General features: G+C 44.6%; 1 protein-coding gene across 3 annotated transcripts in view; it reads right to left on the reverse strand.

The window, feature by feature from the left end:
- UBR4 (ubiquitin protein ligase E3 component n-recognin 4) overlaps positions 1–16331 on the reverse strand; it is an 80324-nt gene that overhangs the window by 19023 nt on the left and 44970 nt on the right. For all 3 annotated transcript variants that reach the window (XM_026082436.1, XM_026082435.1, XM_026082434.1), the window contains exons 64-86: positions 15487–15696; positions 14563–14712; positions 13621–13848; positions 13429–13507; positions 12758–13000; positions 11655–11823; positions 10811–10955; positions 10048–10133; positions 9525–9612; positions 9194–9387; positions 7729–7968; positions 6540–6678; positions 5861–5986; positions 5555–5683; positions 4745–5088; positions 4436–4526; positions 3959–4043; positions 3448–3575; positions 2515–2644; positions 1857–2014; positions 1304–1413; positions 955–1096; positions 63–144 (exon numbers count right to left, since the gene is read on the reverse strand). In XM_026082436.1, coding sequence (XP_025938221.1) covers positions 63–144; positions 955–1096; positions 1304–1413; positions 1857–2014; positions 2515–2644; positions 3448–3575; positions 3959–4043; positions 4436–4526; positions 4745–5088; positions 5555–5683; positions 5861–5986; positions 6540–6678; positions 7729–7968; positions 9194–9387; positions 9525–9612; positions 10048–10133; positions 10811–10955; positions 11655–11823; positions 12758–13000; positions 13429–13507; positions 13621–13848; positions 14563–14712; positions 15487–15696 — 3496 coding nt within the window. The remainder of the gene's footprint in view (positions 1–62; positions 145–954; positions 1097–1303; positions 1414–1856; positions 2015–2514; positions 2645–3447; positions 3576–3958; positions 4044–4435; positions 4527–4744; positions 5089–5554; positions 5684–5860; positions 5987–6539; positions 6679–7728; positions 7969–9193; positions 9388–9524; positions 9613–10047; positions 10134–10810; positions 10956–11654; positions 11824–12757; positions 13001–13428; positions 13508–13620; positions 13849–14562; positions 14713–15486; positions 15697–16331) is intronic.

Below are 16331 nucleotides of genomic sequence, written 5' to 3' on the forward strand. Positions count from 1 at the left end.
TAGAACAACAATCACCCCATCTCTAATCCTACAACATGACTTGTGTTGATGCCAGCAAATACCTGTGAGACTCTTCAAGGCATATCCCTGCTGCAAATCAGTGCTGAGCGTTGCTTCCTCCAAGGCAAGTAAACGAGCTATTTCCTGAAAATAATTAACATGCCCATTAGGATAAACTACAGTGCCAGTAACGACTAGTTGGCTGGTGTCCAGCACACTGAAAACTAACTGACCTGTGCATGAACACAGGGTGCAAAGGGATGTAGCGAAGAAACAGGGCCAACCACAGAGAAATTGGAACTGCAGTGTTGAAGTAGCGGAGGGGGAGAAAAACTGACCCAAATATTCTCCTGATCTTCTCCCTCTACTACCCCATGGCTATTATCACTCATTTGCTCGAGCAGCCCAACTCTCTGTGCCAGGCTGTGTTTCTTACGCTCTAGGTGCACTGGACTTGGGGTCACCATTAACACAGAGAGGGTGTCATCTGCCGCRGGACTGAGTTATGTCTCACTAGCAAACTGCTAAAACCCGACTATCTGAGGATCGCAACTTAAAGGCGTTCCTTCTTCAACAGGCTGTAACTCACACTGGAGGAACAGTAGCACACCTAATCCTCCCTTGTCATGAAGGGCTTTCGGAGTCCAGTCTGGCAGCTAAGAGAGCTTCCAGCCTGGACCCGATGCCAAGTCAGTGGAGCAATATTTATACCCCTTAGCACAGCTGCCCAGAGAAAAGTTACCTAACATGAACTGGCCAGTTTGCACTGAGGCCAGATACAGATATTTTGTGCTCAGAGGTGACAGCGCAAAAGTACAAACTTCCTAAACCAGGCACAAGCCAGCAACAGGGCACTGAATAAAGAGATGCAGATCTCAAAGTGCTAAATGAGCTGAGTGACAAGGCAGGGAGAAGCTTCCTGCTGCTACCCAGCTCCTCCATAGAGGCCCATACCTTCGTGATGAGGCTGCCAATATAGGGCAAAACCCCTCTGGCGGCCAGGTAGACCTTCCAGTGGGCAGGTTTGATGAGTTTCTGATACAGCGCCAGGTACTCAGCAGCACACTCGCCCGCAACGCTCAGCTCATCCAGGTAGCTAGTGAAGAGAAAACACTGGTTGGCAACTGCTTCACAGCAACACGCAGCATTCACAAATTAAGGATAGCATAGAAAGAAAGTAAAAAAACAAAAAATCCCTCCAGAAATTTATCCAGAAATCTCCCTATTTTCAGGGAGAAAAGTTCTCATGGGAATCAGAGAAAAATCATTCTGGAGCTGCCAAGTGTGGCATCCTAAAAAATACCTTGTAAGGAGATCAAGGACCTGCTGTTTACGGCTGGGGATGGTAGCCAGAGCTTCCACGATAGTGCACGCAGCCTGCCTTGCGGCTTGAGTGGCAGGAGTAAACAGCACCTAAGGTAAGAGCATGAAAATAAGGTATTATTTGATGTGCACATATAAACTAACAACACTTTACTGAAATGGCAAAGCATATGTTGGGACAGTAGTGCTCCCCTGTTCTCCCGAAGACTTGATTCGATGAGGTGGTCTACCTTGTTCTCCATCAAAATTTTTAAATAACACACTTTTTGGCAATTTAAGACTCCAAGAGCATGCAGAATACCGGATAAATGTTTTGAAACAGCATTTCTAAGGAACAAAGCTACAAATCTTACTCGGAATTAGATGTTACAGTCTAGTCTAGTTACAGTCTCTCCAAATATCACTGCTCATGTTGACTGCAAAGTGCACAAAACATGTCGAACAGCCAACAATCTCTGATGGTTAACTCTGTCCTATGCTGTTGGCTGTTGGATAGGTCGGTGCATCCCAGTCAAGTTTTCACTAGCACTTACCTGACGCAACCAATTGTTGTGTCCCAGCTTGAGATCCAGAGGGCAAGTTCTTTTCCCACGGCGACTCATGAACTGTTTCCATTTCCAGACATATTTTTCTGACAAGTAGAGCTGGTGAAGCTCAGTTTTGCTGGGAGCCTTCCCATTGGCATCTATACCTGCAAAATTGAACGCAGCTTAAGAGAACTGTCAGCAGCTAGTAATTACTAACACCACTGTATTTTATTTCACATACTGGACCACCTCCAACTCCAGCAGGAATTCTGAGAAGCTCCTCATTTCTTTCTGCTGCCATTTTCACTTCTATTTGGAGCTATGTTCACCTCCAATCCAGATGCAAATCCCACAGCCTCTCAGGGAATTTAATCCTACCTTTTAGATGGCTGCTTTTGTTTTAAATAAACAGTACGTTTCATTTTTGATTTTCCCCTGATGTTCTTCAGGCACAGTGCATTTTCTGCTCAGGGTTGAGCCACATAGGCTAGACAGATCAGTGCTACAATCTCTAAGGACTACAGTTAAGTGTGAAGATGGTATCTGATGTCACAGGACAGAAGGTGACACCTCTACACAAGTACATTCCTTATTAAACATGTGAAAGAACATGCATGTCCTCCAAAGTGAGCTAAATTACACAAAGATGAAAGCACAAGGCTACCTCTGGCAGGGAGGCACTTTTTCCAGGCTTCGTATGATGCTTTGGGGTCCCTCTTGAGCCACAGCTGAGCTTGTGCATGGATTTCGTTGCTGTAAGGCTTCACAGTGGTGAGCGCATCCACAGGCACATCCTAACAAGCAAAAAGAGGTTTGTGGAAGTCACATTCTGCCCTCTTAAGAGTTACTCCTGTAGGTGTAACCACTAGCTGCACCTGCTCAGTGAATAGGTAAATGTGGCTCTTGCATAATAGCAGGGTAAACACATTTGTTATCCCTACAAAGAAGTTATTTCCAATTTTGCTGCGAGTCAAGGGACACTCCTTTCCTCACTTTCCACCACTGAGAACAAGGAACTAAGAGAGATACCTCAGTCTAAAACAGATACTGATACTACCGAAATATCAGTACACCCATCTTCGACATCGATCCGTGATTATCAGATAGCTAAGCCAAAGGAAAAACATACCCTCCCCTTTGCAAATGTTATCCCAACTTCCAAGCAAGGAGCAGCCAAACAATATTATATTATCAGAACTGCAGCTCTATATTTAAAAATCTGAGTCAAAGGTACTTGATTCTACAGAACTGGTGAAAGCACCAAGAGCTTGCCTAAAATAAGCTGCAGTTTTGAAGTACCTCTCCTCTTTCCCCATGCCACAAATCCGAAAGGACAAAAGCAAAGCACTGTCTTGAACAGCAGTAGTCAAAGCCACCAAACAACAGTTGAAAATGGAAACTAATAATCTGTAATTCTCAGTCTGCAAAGACAAGAGTCACAGGACACAATCCAATGCTCTTGTGCTTCCCCAGTAACCGTGACCAGGAAAAGAAATCTCTAGTATCCTCACAAAGCTGTTCCTCTCAAAGACTGGCGTGCCAGTCTTCAGTCAGCTCACTTTCACCTGCTTGGCTCAGCAGCTGTGTAAGGCAGTACCTTATTTTTCTTGCTGGTTGGAGCAGGTGGTTTGATCAGCTTTTGTAGAATGCGCAGGCACATGAGGGTGATGTTTTCCACAACCACCGGGGTCTTAATGTTCACCGCCATCAGAAAGAGGCTGAGAGCTGAAAGGAGGATTTAAGTGTTCATACATCGGCTCTGCAGACGGGGCACCTCTATAGCTCGCTACAGCACATCAGAAGTGCTTAGAATTAGGTAAGAGCTCATGTCCTTGGCCAAAGCTATCACACTCTCATGGAGTTATGGATGAAAAACAATTATTTTCTATTACAGGATATTCCATCCTTCCCTTCCAGCTTTACTCCTCCACCTTTTTGCTTCTCAGCACTCCCATGTCAAAAAACATCTGGTGCTAACTGCACTTTTAACCCAAACCACAAGCCATCTGAGCCAGGATCACTTCCCTTCCTTAAAAGTCTCGCTTTTGCGCATGGATCTAGTTATAACATTTTAAAATAAAGATTTCACATTAGTCGTTTGAACTCACCGCAACGTAGTCGGAGCTCCCAGCAGCTGTCTTCCCTCGAGATAGAGTCTGTTAGCAGCAACATTTCATATTGGAGGCTGCTAGCCTGTAATACAGACACATATTCAAAATCTTAGGCAGTCTTGGTGATGCAGCAGCCACTTTTGCCTTTTGATATTAAAAAGCCCGTGTTCAAAACACAGGCATCCCAATAAACTTAATCCCATGCCTATCTGGGATAACTAGCCACCTGTTTGAGAAGGCTGCAAGGTAAGCTGCAAGACACAGCTACGACAGGCAGAACTGCCTGAGGAAACGTGCGTCTCTATCATAGCATAATTTCGTGCTTTGCTCTGACGTATATCTTAATTCCCACCGAGACAGAAACGCCACATCCATATTCAAATAGACCACGATAATAGAGATGTAACAATTAGAACACACCAGCAGTTCAGGAGGTCAGAAAAGAGAAATAAGGAAAACACTGCAGTTTCTCACCAAGTCTGGATTTGCCCAGTGTCCCTTCAGAGCTGCAGAAACCTTCCCAATGATTAAGTCATTCATCTGCTGTGTGGCCTCTGGATTGTCCCTAATTTCAGAAGCAAAGAGAATATTATTATGCTCTGTATTTAGTATTATGCATACTAAATACTCAAAGCTCCTGTGGTTTCAGCTTAAAGGATGAAAAACGTACAAGCCCATAGAACATATGTAAGACATCTCCACCATAAACCCTTTCTAACAGGGCTTTTACAAGCACGTGGCTTTCCAGAGTTCACCGGACATGAACACTGAATCAGACCTAACCTGGTCAGAAGGCACATGAGCTGACGGACCTCCTCCCGCATAGTGGCTGCACCGCGGCGCAAGTTGTAGTCGAACAGCTCTCGGATAAGGCCCTGGGACACAAGGATATGCCTGATGGCAGAGTTGGTGGCCAAGGCCCGGAGCAACGTTATGCAGTGTTCCGTGACGGCTGAGGCACAGCCGTAGCATTTAGTTGAAGACGTGTGGCCACAGCCTAAAACAGACAAGGCACGATACTGGCTGGCAGTAAATGTGGGTTGGACAGTGGTTCGCGAGGACTTAGTTGCTGCCTCTCTCTGCTGCAGATCATATTCCAGAAGCTCCTTTCGAGAGGCAAACACTTTCTGCAACACAAAGAAGGAGAAATGAAAATTATGGAATTATGAAAGAGCACACAATTGCTAATCCTATTCATCGGCTATGGTATTTTCATTTGCACTATATATTTTATGGAGGAACCTTGCTAACCAACTATCTCAAAACTTGAAATCCTTCAAGTCAATGGCACGCTTGGGAAATCCATTAGAAATCCCAGCCTAACTCCCAGTTATCTGCTCTATATAAAGACAGGTTTTCTGCATTACATGCAATACAATATTGTAAAGGTGACAAATCAAAGGTATTCACAGTAAATACAGCTTTTAGAAACGATTTTTTTGGTTTTTCCCTGAAAGCATGCAATTGAGCACCTACCGTTAGCTATATCCTTGAACACAGAATGGCAGCATCTTACTTTCTACTTCTGATGCGCACTGTATCTAGTAAAACAGGGTAACAAATGGCCTCAATTCAAATCAAAGAGCATCATACCTGGATGATTTTGGAAAGCTCATCAAAAGAGTTCTTGCAGTCACCACAGTACTCCTGTGCCAGCTGGAGTATATATCTATTCACGCTAGCTGAGGTAGAGCTGATCCCTCCACTACTACCAGATTCATCCTGGAACAGAGGGGAAAACAAAAGAAATCGCATGCAGAGACTACACGTGCAAGTAACAGCCGCAGAGCAGCACCCGAGGCAAGGACCTTTAGCTTCTCTGGGCAGTATAAAAGGTCAGTGTCTCACAAGCCTGTCTCCTGCAAGGGTTCTGTGCAAGATGCACCTATCTCCTGTTACCTGTGGCTTTTCAGGGGCTGCCTCGTTCACTTTACACAGCAGGTTTTCCAGCTGTGGTCGGTGTCCCATTAGCTGGTGATACACTCTGTCAGCCTTGTCCAGGAGAGAGTTGATATTCGTTACTGCCTACGAATAAAAAGAGAAGGAAACTCTTATTTTTATATTGATGAGCTTTTTAATTCCACTTCCATAAAACTACACCCAACAGCTTCCAGGTCCTTCTTCTCTTCCACCTTTCTCCATCTCTGACTGAGAAGCAGCGCTAACTACAAGGCTTTGGGTACGTGGGCTCCTAGAAGTCATGGTGGCCACACATCAAAGCCCAGGCACAGAAAGCCTAGCTAGATTCCTCCAACAGAAAGCACAACAGGGAAGCCAGAATCTTTGATACTTTGCTTTCATACGCCAGAAAAGTTCCTATAGATAATTGCAAAGCAAACCTGCCATGAAGCTTCCTCCAAATTCACTCTCTTGTACAGCAAGACAGAGAGATGCAGTGCTAGATAGCTAGTTTAGGAGAAGTAAAGCACTGAATAATGTCATCTGAAGAATTACCTATTTGGTGGAGCAAGCTAATAAATAAAGGATTGTACTTCATGCCTCTCAAGAAAACAGAGACAGGAATGAGATTTTGTGAGATCATCAGCACCAAAGCCAATGAATCTGCTATTAGTCTCACCTTCTTTCGATCCTCTTCGTTCTCTATAGGATCCACTGCGCAGCAAGGCTTGGCATACAACATGAAGTCAAAGCGAGCGTATTTACAGAACCCGCAGGCATTGCAAAGGAAGGGATCCTTCTCATCATAATTAATGGATCTGAAAGGCAAGCCGGAACGATCAAAAGAATGCTGTTAAGCTTATAAAGATAAGTAGGGGAATGAGGTAAGCAAGCTGCGAATGCACTCAGCAAGTAAAAGAGAAGGATGGCCCATAAAATGGCTCATCTACCAAATTGCCCTGGGGAAGCATCACAAGCGAAACACGTAAGGTACACACAAATCACAACCTACAAGTCAGGCACCAAAAATCCTTACGGAATAGGTACCATACTCCAGCCAGTAAGCAGTAACAGCTGTGAACTTGTTCCTAGCAGCGCTACTTTAACTACACTAATTCCCAGAATGTCAGACTAGGGCACTGTGCCCTTTTTCGAGAATATAGATAAAAAAGAATCCATTTTGTTTTTTAAGGTCCAGACTTTGAATAGCTTACACTCTGCGCACCGTTGCAGCAGGACTAGCTACAGCATACTTCTTATCTCCTGCTGCAGACCAGGGTAGCATGACATGAACTGATTTATAGCTCCCATAACTCAACCGGGGATATGAAAACCTTTCAATATACCAATAATCAATTCATCCCTGCGAAGAATCTGCTAAGCACCTTGAATTCCTTCAGGATTAGAGAGGAGTACAGGACAACCACGAGGGGAGGAGAAATATCAGACGAGGAGACAGATCTCAAGAAAGGGAAGAGAGAAGGATTTACAACCCTGTGGTGAAAACCTAAATAGTGCACAGTAAATGAGGCCCCGAGCCTTGAACCCCAGCCTAACGCCCTTGAGCAGCCCGGTCAAAAATAACCTTATGCTGGGCATCTTCTTTCTTAAACTTCTGAGGGCTTGAATTGAAACTTAGGTGTTCTTTCAGCATTGTCATATCGGGTTTCTTTTGGTCGCCTGCATTAACATTAAATCCCTGTAAGCCTTTTTTATACTTCTAGACTAATTTGATTGTGCAGTGGTATGAACCAGAATCACGTATTTAAATAGCAGGGTGTTTTGCTGAACATTCAACACGGGCAACAGCACGAGGGCTCCAGAAAGCCCCGGCGTTGGCTCCGGGGGGAGGCACGAGGGTGACGTACCTGCACTTGTGGCACTGGTACACGTTCTCGCCGCAATTCCCACACACTCCCGGGTTGGCCGGGACAGATGCGCTACACCGAGGGCACTGCAGGGTCTCCGTGGAAGCCTGGTAATTCTCATAGAAATCCGCAAATTCAATCATCAGGTTGGAAGCAACAATGGGCAGTGGCAGGTCAATCTTCACCTCCGTCTGGCCCGGGGTCAGCTGGACTTTTTTGGCTTTGTGCCAACGAGCCGGCCTGGGGAAGGAAGAAAGCCACGTTCCTTTGCAACGGGGAAGGCAAACACAGCCGTCTCGGCTCAAAATCTGCATTAAAGGGGGGGGGGAACGGAGAGCARTTCTAGGATTCGTTTCCTTAACTCCTGCATTGACATGATATGTAGCCAGAAATACATTTTAGAAGCAGAGCCGGCTCCAGACAGAGCAACGTATTGGAAAGGAGCATTTTCCATGCTTAAAGCAGCAGTGAAGAGTTAGGCCATTCGACTTCTAATTGTAGTTCTATTACTGACTTGTTATATAGGTGCAAACAAGTAATTTAACACTTTCCGCATTTCTGGACACTCTGCAAGAAAAGTTTCGAGAATCACATTCCCCCAGCTGTGGTTTTGGTACTGATACTGGTCTCCAAACAATTAAGTTAGGTGTTTAAAATTGAGCCTGTACAATTTATTTTATTTTATTTTTATTTTTTTACAGGCACGTTTCAGGCTCTAGGAGAAAACTGGATCTTTTCTTCAACATCTTCTTTTAAGAGAACAATCCCACCCAACGTGCACTGACAGCGATGGGTAACAGCTTAAGGAGGAATGTGAGCTAAAAGCAGCAGCCAGACAGATGAAACCAAGTGAGTGCAGAATGGCAAATGCATATTCCACCTATTCATYGGACCAGAAATAGTAACATTAAATTCAGACACTGCCATACCTCCTGCCTGCAGGAGGAAAAATGATTGCAGAGTTTGCAGATTAGCAATATAAGCAAAACCCAGGACAAAACAGCCTAACATATGATACAATAAACTCCTTTGGAGAAGTTGCCTRGAGGCGCTCAGAGGGGACAAGGCCAGACTAGAAACACTTGAACATTTTGATTCCCAACTGRATCAGGAAACAGTGGCTTTCAACACAAAGGAACTATGAGGTAGTTTTATGTGGATCATCTCAAGGACTTATTCTTGCCAGCATCTTGATTAGKAAGAGGCACATGGCATAACGACATGATGGTAAGGAAGCCTCACATGGACTCTTTTCTCCACAAATAACCTGCAAGTTTTATCAAGCTAAGTCAGTGCATCTAYACAATAACTGCTGTTTTTTCCAAGAATTGGAAGGCGAAACTAAATCCCATGCTTTGGAAAAGAGCCGTATCAATACTAGGAATCTATCAGCATCATATTAAATTTGTGTTCTTCCGTCTCTCCAAATTCTCCTACCCTGCATCAAATACAGAGATGAACATACTTGTTTTTCAGCTCCACTATGGCTTGCACTGTCCTGTTGTTGTAATAGAGGTTGATGGTTCGGACCATTTTGGTGCGTTTCAGGTCTCCTATCTTCACTGTCACTTTGCTGATGGTGTGGCTGCCAATGAGCTTCACCACTTGCTGGGTGGTGGTATACCGCGTGTCCACTTTGATGGAGGAAAGTTTTATGTACTGGGAAGACAAAAACAAGGACACGCTGGCACTGTGATCACATCCCCAAAAACGCAGAAACGCTGCAAATCACGCTGCCGTAAAAGGCTGGGATCCTTAGAGATCCCTAACAGGGTTAAGGAACCCCAGTTACTTACGCAGAAGGGCACCTCTGGATTGTTGCAGACAAGGCAAGGATCACTCTCCAGGTAATAGCCATCAAACTCCACCAGCCCAGACAGAGTGCTGGAGCGAGGGAAGAAAACATATGTAATTTGGCATTCACTGTGTTGTAATCATGAGTCATTCAGGCAATCAGAATAGTTTTAGTTTAGCTCTAGTCCCACCCTGTCCCTCACCCCAGTCCCAGATTTCATAACAAAGTGTTACAATGTAACTTGAAGAAAATAAGTTTCCATCCATCTTTGCTACATAGAAAAGTGTTGTTCTTCACCAAGCAGCATTTCAGTATAATTATTAGATATTTTTTTTCCCCCTTAACTTGGTAGATAGAAGTCTGCCATTCTCCAAAGGCCAGCTGCAACAAGCACGTAATCTCAGTAGGAGGCCTTCCTCCACCATGACTTTCTTAGAAGAAATATCCAGATCCCCCCTCTGGATCACAGCTCATCTGCTGAAAAGCTCCTTTAATAAAATGGATCCAAGTCAGAAGTGACTCACTTGTAAATGTTGGAGTTGGGGTGATTGGTAAGAATATAGTTTTGAGTCCGGAGAATTTCCACAGCCTTTTGGGAATATTCCTTCAACTGAAAAGCAATTAGGAAAAGATCATCTCTGGGCAACAAAGATTTCTCYTCTTCTGGCATTTCATGTCTCCCAGAAGATGCATACACTATACCCACAGGAATTTATGTAGCTAAATCATTACCCAGAAACATAATTGATCCTAAAATTAGATCTTTACCACAATAATGACTCTATTAGCCAGCCACTGACCACAAATTCCTGCCAAGCTTTTGCAGGGCATTCCCAACTCTTTGCATATATACATGCAACTAGCAATGCATCTTAAGCATTTGTTCTCAGCCCACTGGTCCCCTGAGAAATCCTACCACTTCCTTTGTTCAAAAGTAATGGTTATAAAAAATTTCTAGGAACTGAAATATCAAAAATCTATAAATCAGACCTGGAAGAAAGATATATTTTCCCATAGAGTCTTCCTGTGGGAAATTTTTTTAATAAAAAAATTAAAAAAATTAAAACCACCACCACCAACAACAACAACAAAACAACCCCCCAGCACATACCCCCAAACTGCTAAATGTTAACAATTTAATTCAAAGAAGAATCTTTTTTTTTTAAGGAGTCCGCATGTTTTTGACAGAAAAACTGTACCAGCCCTATCATAAACAAGCACKAACAGAATTCAGAAGCAGCAGCAGCACCCGGGATGCTGCTCCTCCTTTTCAGAATGCCACTATACCTTTTTCTCAGTCTGCTGTGTTTTCAGAGAGAAGTATCCCAAGAGGTCTACGAACTGGGCAGCCTTTCTTCCATAGGCTGGAAGTTCTGGCCAGATTGACCACATGAGATCCAACAGTAACTCCTGCTGCGACTTGTTAGAGTTCCTGTGGGACAGATCCATTCAGCTTGTGAAAATAGCCGCACAGACTGCTTGGTACACAGTCTTATTTCAAAAGGAAAATATGTGCTACAGTTAACCAAAGCTTCTACAAGTATGTAACTATTATCTTTCTATACATCCAAATTCACATAGTTAAACCTCATCTCTTCTTGCCACTGGCCATATTCCAGTGCTTTCCAAAATGAAGGCAGCTATCTTGCAACTACGGAACAGAGTCCTGAAGGAGCTCAGCACCCCGAACTCTGCCTTCCCCTATATAATCTACAGTCCCACGTTTTTAACTGTGTCAGTCTGCATCTGCCTCAGAAAGAAATGCACTCTCCCCCAAAACACCTATTCCTGCAGATGTCACGAGGCAGATTCTGCAAGCAGAAATAAAATGCTGCTTTCAGATGACCACTGAAGTTGATCAGTAATGAATAAGCCACCCCTGCCCCAGCCCCGACAACTGCAAAACGGCACGAGCAGCTCAAGGGGATGCCATCCACCTGCAAGCCTCAGCACCCTTTAGGACAGAGGCTCAAGCACTAACTCTTCCAGACAGAGCTTGTTTGAGCCGAGACTGGCTGGCAAATGCTTTGCGGAGACAACTGACAGAGGGCCACAGTTATCCAGTGTGCACATCTTCACCCATGGTAGGGTTTCACCRAAGAGCAAGCTCAGAGGCCTCCTCCAGGCTCACCTGTAGATGTGGAGTGCGAGGCAGTGGGCCTGCCATCTCACGGAGGATGAGTTGGACTCCAGCAAGAAGCAGCGCAGGAACTGGATGAGGGTTTCCTTATCCGCAAACTTGTTCAGCTGGTTCACCAGAGCTGTACACAGCTGATCTTCCTGACTGCCTGAACTCTCACCTACGGGTGGCACAAGAAAGAAAGGCATAAGAAAGAAGAGGAAACAGAATACCTCACAGGCAGGCCAGTTTTCTGCTTTATTCAGCAAGGATAATGTGGACAAGTGACTGTGGTTTAGTCCATGTACTGTAAATGTTCACAGGCAACAAACAAGTTCAATATTCCTCTCTTTCCCCCAAAACATAACCTAGTACTCTTGACTAGTACAGAGGAAAACTGCTGAAATACTTGCCAGTAAACATGTGGGAAACATGCTACACATCCTGCTAAAAAGGAAAAAAAAGATCTCCCACGGGGCATCTATAGAGTGGAAAGTATCACAGAATTGTCTGACAGAGAAAACCAAAATGGTTCCCTGAAGAAAAGCCAAGAGAGTACTCATGCCCAAGATTTTTATAGGAAAGCTTAATTACTTTCCCAAGAATTTGGGCACCTATTAAGAAGCAGCACTGGCTCCAACATAGCTTATAAATTGAGCAGCGGAAACAAGTCTGAACACAGTTATTGAAAAGAAGAGTTAACTAGGTGTGCATCTCCAGTACTTGTTTTAATCCCCATGAGCCTTTCAACCTCCTACAACCCGGGCCAGACAGCTTACATGGAAAATACTTTGTCACCGGTATAGGCAATTTTCATTACACAACCTTAAGCCCAGTCAAATTAACAGATACTCGCAGTGGGCTTGGGATATACCCAGCCCCTAATCTGAGCCCCAGCTTTAAGGGMATACTGCTTCATCTCCGACCCATTCCAATCTATCTGCAGTAAAATTGCTCTTCTGTCCTAACCGACGCTAAATTCTGCAAGTGCTCTTGCCAAGAGCCATGCCCCTCTCACAGCAGTAGTGTTTATCACAACRAGAAGCAAAGCAACTGCCTCTAAACAGGAACATGAATTGAGAGCAGCAGGCTTTAACCCTAAAATGACTGCTCACCCTCTCGCTCCTTTTCCTTTTCTTCTTTCTTGCTCTTTTTAGTGGAGGATTTGCTCTGTGTCGCTGGCTGCCCRGAGCCTGATGCTGCAGGAGCAGAGGCGGAAGAGGTGCTTGATGATCCAGAAGATGAAGCCACAGACAGCACTTTACTGCCACACAGAGCACAAGACAGCAGCTGCAGGAGAACTGGGGACACTCCTTCATCTACCAGGAAGCTGACTTGAAGGAGGAAATAAAGAACCGCTGCAGGGGAAAAGGAAAAAAAAAAAAAAATGAAACCCGAATCAAGAGAACTCAGAACACGACAAGGACTGTTCCACAAACTAGCAGGACCCTCCACCCCTACGTTAGGAAAGCACAAAGTGTGGGTACACCAAGGTAAGGTGTTTCATCCCAAACTGCACACTGGCACAACAGCAGTGCAAGCACCAATGCGGATCTCTTATTCCCGTTCTTTTAAGTTATCCCTTACACCATATTGCCCATAACTGCACCCTGGAGGTTCGCTAGCTAAGGAACAGATGCCGTTAGAGCACTGTGATAATTAGTGCTGGAAACAATTCAGTCCTACTCAAAGCTCTTCTTTCTCTCTGCTGAGCTTCCCCATCCAAGAAGCCATGATTCAAACTGAGACATAAAAAACATGAAATACTCTCAGAGAAACAACTCACAGTCATCTTTAATGCAGAATTTTTGCCAGTTTACTGTTCGCTGCGTGGCGATCTCTGCGCAAGCCTTTAAATGTTCCATCTGAAAGGCAAAACAGAACTGGGTTAAACATCACGTTAGTATTTCTATTACCGACATCTTACCCGAGTGCGATGTACACTTTTTTCTTAGTACAGTCGCACAGTTTTCCTTACCAGGCTGATCAATGTATCGTACTGCAGGGCAGAGCCTGAACTTGCTGTGACTACGCTGGCACGAAGGAAAATGCCTTGCTCTTCTAGGAGCTTTTTAATTCCACGAACATGAGAGTCCAAGGTGTGAAGGTCTCGGAGCTGGCGGTATTTCTCCTTTGATCCACAGATAAAGAGCAAAAGCTTGCGGACTTGGCGGCGCACAAACGGAGTCTGCTGGATCATCAGGTACTAGACAAAGAAAAGCCTACAATATTAGTACTGCGAACTCACCAACAGGCCACCTGCAGCACCAAAAATACAATGTGTTTTCTTACAAGAAGAAAAGAAACTGGAGATGCAGAAATGAACCTGTCAGCTTTAAGATACTGTAAAGTCAGTGTAAACAAGTCAGAGGCAGAAGCAGCAGTGCACTGCAATATTACAGCATCCTGAGCYGGGCAACGGTGAAACTGCTTCCAAAGGCCCTTTTTTGTCATCTGCCTGTGATCTCAAATAAAAGGCTAGTCAAGCTCCATCAAGAAATACTTTCCCAAACTTGTATGAATGTAAGATAAGTTCTCTCAAGGAGGAAGCTGTACARCCAAAGGAACTGAAAATATAAATCCCAAACATCTTACTGATTTTTTTTTTTTTTTAAAGGACCAAGTACTAACAGCAGAACACAATGTTACATTGTACCATCTCAGAAAAGGTTTTGTATTTGATTTTCTGGCAGCAAACAGCATTGAGTTACAGAGAGAATAGCAGTCTTATTCTTCAAACATGCTTTCATATAGATTGCTGTTCAACATGAATAAAGCAATGCCAAGAGTTGACCTTTCGAGGAGCGGGGAATCGGAGAAGGATCTGAGATAGTCCTACAGAAGCTCGTTTCTCCCACAAAAGATAACATTACTGGCATTTTTCAGTTAAAACTTCCAGGTGTGGCACAAGCTCACCTACCTCAGACAAAAAGTAGAACCAGGAGTGATCAAAGATGGGAGGYGGGATGCGGGAGTTTGTGTCTGCAATCTTCTTGATCTGATAGGGCAGCCGCAGTACCATCTCGGTCAGAAGCTGAGTGTAGGCCTCAAAAACATCTGCGGCATGACCCTGGAAGCGAGAACACTCGATCAGCCCCCAGCACAGAACGCTCCCAGTGTGTTGTCATGAAAACTACAGGGTGCATCTGTTCATTTTCTAAAAAACAAAGCGCTTCTGCACCTTTGCTACCACAAGAAACGCTCCTGACTGATAAATGAGCACGAAGCCAACAAATCTACATCAGGACTTTAACTAAAAGGCAACTGTTGGGATGCAGTAAGCTTCTCTACAGCCCTAAGGCATTTTAATATACTAGCCTTCAACTTAAGAGACATTCTTACCTCTAACTAGGCTCATTTCACTGCACCTGTGCATATATCAAAGCCTCCCCTGACATCAGTGGAATCTTAAAATAAAAAGGCACCATGGTGGTTGAACAAGCCTAGGATTTAGTATGGAAATCCCCACCAGCTGCTAGGCTTCCTTGCCCCAGTAAGTAGCAGTGGTTCAGAAATTCTGCCTGCCAAGCAAAAGGAGTCGCACGACCAAGTAGCTTCCCTTCAGGAAGATTAACACTTCAACCAGAAACAACGACAGCAGCTCCGCAGAACTGCCTGCTTCAGGAGCGCCTCAATGGATATAGCAAGCTGGGCTACTCTGTCAAGAGAACTCAAAGCAATCCCAGCCGTGACAACACTGCAAGAGAAGGGATTTTAAYTGCACAACTGCGGGGCAGACGTCAGCTGACAGCACAGCACTTCTGCAAAGATGCTTGCGCCTGCAGCTGGGCAGCAGCGCTTTTACGCGGGTTGCGCAACGCTAACAGCACAGGGTAGGACTCACCTTCACGTACTGGCGGAGGAAAAAAGGGCTCATGTCGGGTGGAGAAGAAGTCGTGTGAGGTTTGAGGAGCTGGCTGGAGGCTACGGGCTCCTCATCGTTCTGCTGGCTTTTCCAGTACTCGAGCAAAGACTTCAGCACATGCAGGCAGTAGTCAACGGCACCAGAGCTCAGCAGCGCAGCAGCAGTGGCACTAGAGATGAGGGAGGAAGACTGAGACAAGGAGGAGATGGATTACTAGAGCACCTGAGAACCACAGTTTCAGAAGAGCAAGGGAAGCTGAGAGAGTCGGACAGCATTTGCTGACAGTACGGATAAAAGAGCAGGTTCTTACAAAACTTTACAGGCGGCTTTTAAGTTTGGGGTTTGTTTGAGGTTGGGTTTTTCTTTTTTTTGTGTGTGTTTAAGAAAAGCAACTCAAATATTTACAGAGACTCTTTTGAACAAGTGCTTAGTAAAGGAAAACAAAAAATCTCCTCTTAAGTCTAATCTCCCTTCGACACATGTGCCAGAGGCCACTGTGCTATGGATTAGATGACTACGGTGCTTTTTTCTCCCTGCCTTTTTTTTTTTCTTTAAATTGGGATTTCTATTTGTTTTTCTGGGATTTGGCCAGCTGGGGGTGAATTCCAGTAGAGAAAGAGTCCCTGTTGCAGATGCTGCTCAGAGRCTCTGCTCCACCCAGGTATTGCTCCACCTGCGTTCTGCAAGACGATGAGCTTTGATTTCTGTGGGAAGCTCAAGTGAATAACAAAGGCTGGAGAAAAAGCTACTGTAAATAAAACTATTAAAGCAGCCCTGTAAATCCAAACAAACCCCACAGCTCATAAGCTCATTAAAATTTGATG

This window comes from Apteryx rowi, unplaced genomic scaffold (genome assembly GCF_003343035.1).
Source record: "Apteryx rowi isolate R43461 unplaced genomic scaffold, aptRow1 scaffold_577, whole genome shotgun sequence".
Classification (NCBI taxonomy): domain Eukaryota; kingdom Metazoa; phylum Chordata; class Aves; order Apterygiformes; family Apterygidae; genus Apteryx; species Apteryx rowi.